This window comes from Sorex araneus, chromosome 6 (assembly GCF_027595985.1).
Source record: "Sorex araneus isolate mSorAra2 chromosome 6, mSorAra2.pri, whole genome shotgun sequence".
Classification (NCBI taxonomy): domain Eukaryota; kingdom Metazoa; phylum Chordata; class Mammalia; order Eulipotyphla; family Soricidae; genus Sorex; species Sorex araneus.
The window spans coordinates 150,319,806-150,324,545 of NC_073307.1; the positions used below are offsets into that span (position 1 = coordinate 150,319,806).

At 36.1% G+C, this 4,740-nt stretch overlaps 1 protein-coding gene across 1 annotated transcript; it reads left to right on the forward strand.

Annotated features, from left to right (window-relative positions):
- Window positions 1–1,556: 1,556 nt before the first annotated feature.
- LOC129405981 (olfactory receptor 4C15-like) lies at window positions 1,557–2,492 on the forward strand. Its single transcript, XM_055143706.1, has one exon. It carries the CDS (start codon window positions 1,557–1,559, stop codon window positions 2,490–2,492), a length of 936 nt encoding a protein of 311 aa, XP_054999681.1.
- Window positions 2,493–4,740: the final 2,248 nt, after the last annotated feature.

Consider the following 4,740-nt stretch of genomic DNA (forward strand, 5'->3'; position numbering starts at 1 on the left):
GTCTGTGGAGAGTTCGTTTATTTTATTGGATTAGTTTCTTCAAATATTGTCATGAGTGTATTTATCAAAACTATGATGAGCACTGGTGGAGGGGGAGAAGGATGAGCACTTTGGAGAAGGAATTATGGGCTTTTGAGATCACCAGGCAGTGCTCAGTGCTAACTTATGGCTCATTGCTCAGAGATCAATTTGGCAGCGCTTAAGGGACCACATGCAAATGCTAGGAACAGAATAAGGATTGTCCACATGCAAGGTAAGCACCTTAGTCCAATGCTATATTTCCCAGCATAATGTTTTATTCTTAATGAAACATATTTTATTTCACTTACCTTGTCCACTATTCTCTCCTTTGTGTCTTGGAATTCAATGCAGGACATACTGATCAATTTTAGTTTTTTTTAATTTAATCTTTTAAAAAGTTCATGTTTGGATTGCAGTCATGTTAATTTTAGGTGTTCCAAATCCTAATAGGTATCATTGTCAACATTGTCATCACTTACATCCCAGTGCAGTAACACCCTTAAGTATTCCTTATCTTCAGCTTACCCTTTTGTAATCAGCATACTTTTCCCTGAAAGCTGGAAGCTAAATTACTTTCCTTGATGATTCACTTGCTTTAATAATTCATATAAGACCTATAAGTATATCCTACAATTTTTCTTTTAAAGTTAGCATAGCCAAATCAGATCCATCCATTTTGGTGCAAAAAACTATTTCATCTTTTCTGACGCAAGTGTCATTTCATTGAGTAGATGTATCCAGTTGACACTTGATGGGAACTGACATTAGTTTCTTTTAAAAATAAGGCAGTCAGTGCTACTATCAACATTAACAGAAGTAGTGGGTGAGGGTTCTTTACTCACAGTACTGATTGTTTCTATTCTTTCTGATGTATGACAATGTCAATCTCAATACTGTGAAGTGATGACTAATTGCAGCTTTGATTTGAATTTCCTTGATTATAAGAGACAAGGAGCACTTTTTCATATATGCATGAGTCATCTTCACGCATATGTATGTATGTCCTTATTTATGTCTTCATAACAGAGTGTATTTTCTAATTAATGTTCATCCTTCTTTTATAGGAATTAGATTAGGTGATCTCAAAGTCCTCTGAACAATTACTCTAGCAAATCATTATAAGAAGAATAAAGCTAACATTGAGATAAATGTTTTTATAAAAATATTTTATAAAGCACCATGATTTACTAAGTTGTTTATTGTTCTGTTTTAGACATACAATGCTCCAGATCTGTGACCGATGTCAACTTTCCTCCATCAGCATTTAGAAAAGTAATTTTCAACATTATCAAGTGTGATTATGTTCTACGCAGAAACTCAGTATTTACTTATGAATAGAGTATTTCTGCCTGATATCTCACTACTACCCTTAATACATTTGTAACTTTATATTCCATTAATGACAGAAATATTTGGTACAGATGAAGGTAATTTTTGATGTGTGTTAATTAAAGAGCCCAAAATAAGTTTCTCATTCTTATAGTTGCAGATCCTATATTCTCCCAGTGGCAGCTCTGCAGATTTGCTGGGAAATCATGCTGAACCAAAGTGTTGTAACTGAATTTATCCTCCTTGGACTTTCACAGAATCCACATATCCAGAAAATAGAATTTGTCCTATTTCTGTCTATCTATATCAGCACTCTTAGTGGCAATTTGCTGATTGTGGTGACCATCCTGAGCAGTCCAGCACTCCTGGGCTCCCCAATGTACTTCTTCTTGGCCTTCCTGTCCTTCCTGGATATGTGCATCTCCTCTGCCATTGTCCCAAAGATGGCTATTGACTGTCTTTATGAGAAGAAAACTATATCTTTTGGAGGCTGTCTGACCCAGATCTTTGCCTCACACTTCTTTGCTGGAGCAGAGGTGATTGTCCTCACAGCCATGGCCTATGACAGGTATGTGGCCATCTGTAAGCCTTTGCACTATTCTACCATCATGAATGCAAGGCTCTGTGGTATTCTGGTAGGAGTAGCCTGGTCAGGGGGATTTCTTCATTCCACTATACAAGTTGCTTTTACCTCCCAGCTTCCCTTCTGTGGCCCCAATATCATTGATCATTTCATGTGTGACTTGTTCCCATTACTGAAGCTTGCCTGCACGGACACTTTTGTCTTTGGCCTCTTGGTGGTGGCCAACACTGGATTCTTCTGCACCCTGATCTTCTTCATGTTGATTGTGTCCTACGGGGTCATCCTGTTCTCTCTGAGAAACCACAGCCCTGAAGGACAGAGGAAAGCGCTCTCCACCTGTGGCTCTCACATCACTGTTGTGCTCTTATTCTTTATGCCTTGTATATTTGAGTATGTACGGCGCCCAACTTCTTTCCCCTTTGATAAAATGGTGTCAGTATTTTACACTGTCTTCCCAACTTTCTTCAATCCTTTGATTTATACTTTCAGGAATAAAGAAGTGAAAAATGCCATGGGGAGATTATGGAATAAATTATTCATCAACTCAGCTGAAAAATAAAGCAACAAAAACTAGCTATACTCAAACCTCTGACAAAAACTAGATCGATCTACTTATTGAGGTCTATAAATAAAAATATGAAAATGTCTCAAATAGAATGTTTTGCTCTTAGACAAGTGTGAAATTAAAGCAGCCTATATCCTTAAATGTTAATATTGAGTTTAATTTTCTACATATTTAAAATTTAATTATATGATAGCAATATTTTTTCATTCATTTCTTCATTTGAAAAATATTTCCAGAGGAACAATAAAAATATTTGAAGAAAAATTATTTCAAGTATTATTCATTAACTCATAATTTGGATTCTAAAACAGTTGGACGCAATATTTAAGTTTAAAATATTTTTTTTCCATCCTGTAAGCTTGTGATAAATCTTATGGTTTTCTATTTTCTGTCTATATTCTGGAAAGTATTAATGGAGAACTTTCACTCAATCCTAAGCTATGAATATTCAGCTTTTTGTACCCCATCTAGCTTCAGAGTAAAATTGTATTTCTTCAGTACTTCTGTTCTTATACAGTGTGTGTGGCAGCAGAACATTCAGTTCAACTTTTCAGAGGCTTTTGGGGTCTCCTTCTTCTGGCATCTGTTCGGTGCACTCACTCATTCAGGAAGAGACCCTGAGGACCAGGCTGATCTAGCCTTCCTGTAAAGAGAGGGGTCTGGGGAAAATAGCATGACCTATGCGCTGCCTCCTTAACCCATAAACCAGCAGACGAGAATAGCAGGGGTCCGTCAAGCTGTCCCAGTTTATTATGCAAACAGCAAAATTTATATAGGCTGGGAAATGGGGGAAAGATGCAAATAGTCAGTTCTCACAGTGGTTAGAGCAGATGTGTTTTTTCACAGTTCTATAGATAAAGTAGACTGGAACAATAGCACGTGGCAGTCCCAGGATCGATTCCTTCATCCCTCTTGGATAGCCTGGCAATCTATCAAGAGTTTCCTGTCCTTACAGCAGATCCTGGCAAGCTAGCCTGTAGCATATTCGATAAGTTATAACAGTAACAAGTCTAACAATGGAGACGTTACTGGTGCCCAAGCGAGCAAATTGATGAACAACCTGATGACAGTGCTATAGATAGGGTTACATTTCTGTCACTGCAGATCCACCAGATGCATTCTGTTCCCCTGGTAGTATTGAGCTGTGATATACCTTGAAATAGTCTTCACTTCAAAGCAGACCAAAAGGGCTTTTCTGCCAACAGAAGCTGGTATCTTGCATTGTTTAAAATGTTTCTTTAGTACTTATATATTTGGGTTTGAATTAAATTTGTGTCATACTTTTCAACACATGAATTTTCAAAACCCTTGACTAGTCCTTTGTCACACAATGCTACTCTTACAAAGGCTGAGCACATGCTAATGCAGTAATGTATGCACAAAAGTATAAATATCAGACATCTACAAATACATACGGGTTAAAAAGGAACAGCTAATACAGAAGCCTAGAAGATACATTTTGTATTCATTATAATTTGATTTAATTTAAATCTTCAAGAAAGAAAAGTAAATTTTAAATGCTATCATAGAGAAATTAGTGTTTCATTATGGTGATATTTTCCTCCCAAATAAAGTAGGAGAAAATTTCAAGAATATTAAGGAAATGCCTTAATTTATCACCAGGTTTTCAACTTGTGTTCATTTGAATACTAAAAACATTAAAATATTAAAATGATTTTATATATATATATATTACTGAGAGCATCCAAGTAGACACACTAGACAAAATTGGTAAGGGAGAGCATTACTTTGACTGCATAAAAATTACAAAGAATTTTAAATAAATTTATCAATACTCTTACAAAATGATATTATGTATGAAATTAATTGATAAAACCAAACTTGATTCAAAGCATACAATTTAATAACTAAAATTTCATAGACTTTTGTCAAAGATTAAACATATAGATAAATTATGATTATATAAATATCACAATTTTATTTACTAAAGAATGAGGCAATATTTTAAAATTATTTTTTTAGTTCAGGACTGGAGCAATAGCACAGGGTAGGGCATTTGCCTTGTACGCGGCAGACCCAGGTTTGATTCCTCCATCCCTCTCGGAGAGCCTGGCATGCTTTCAAGAGTATCGTGCCCGCTCGGCTGAATCTGGCAAGCTACCTGATATGGCATATTGGCATAATGAAAATGAGAAAAACAGCAACAACAAGTCTCCCAATGGAGACATTACTGGTGCCCACTTAAGCACATCGATGAACAATGGGACAACAGTGCTATCGT

What these genes read in the sequence shown, in the direction of transcription:
- LOC129405981 (XM_055143706.1), top strand. Translation starts at nt 1,557, where the DNA reads ATGCTGAACCAAAGTGTTGTAACTGAATTTATCCTCCTTGGACTTTCA.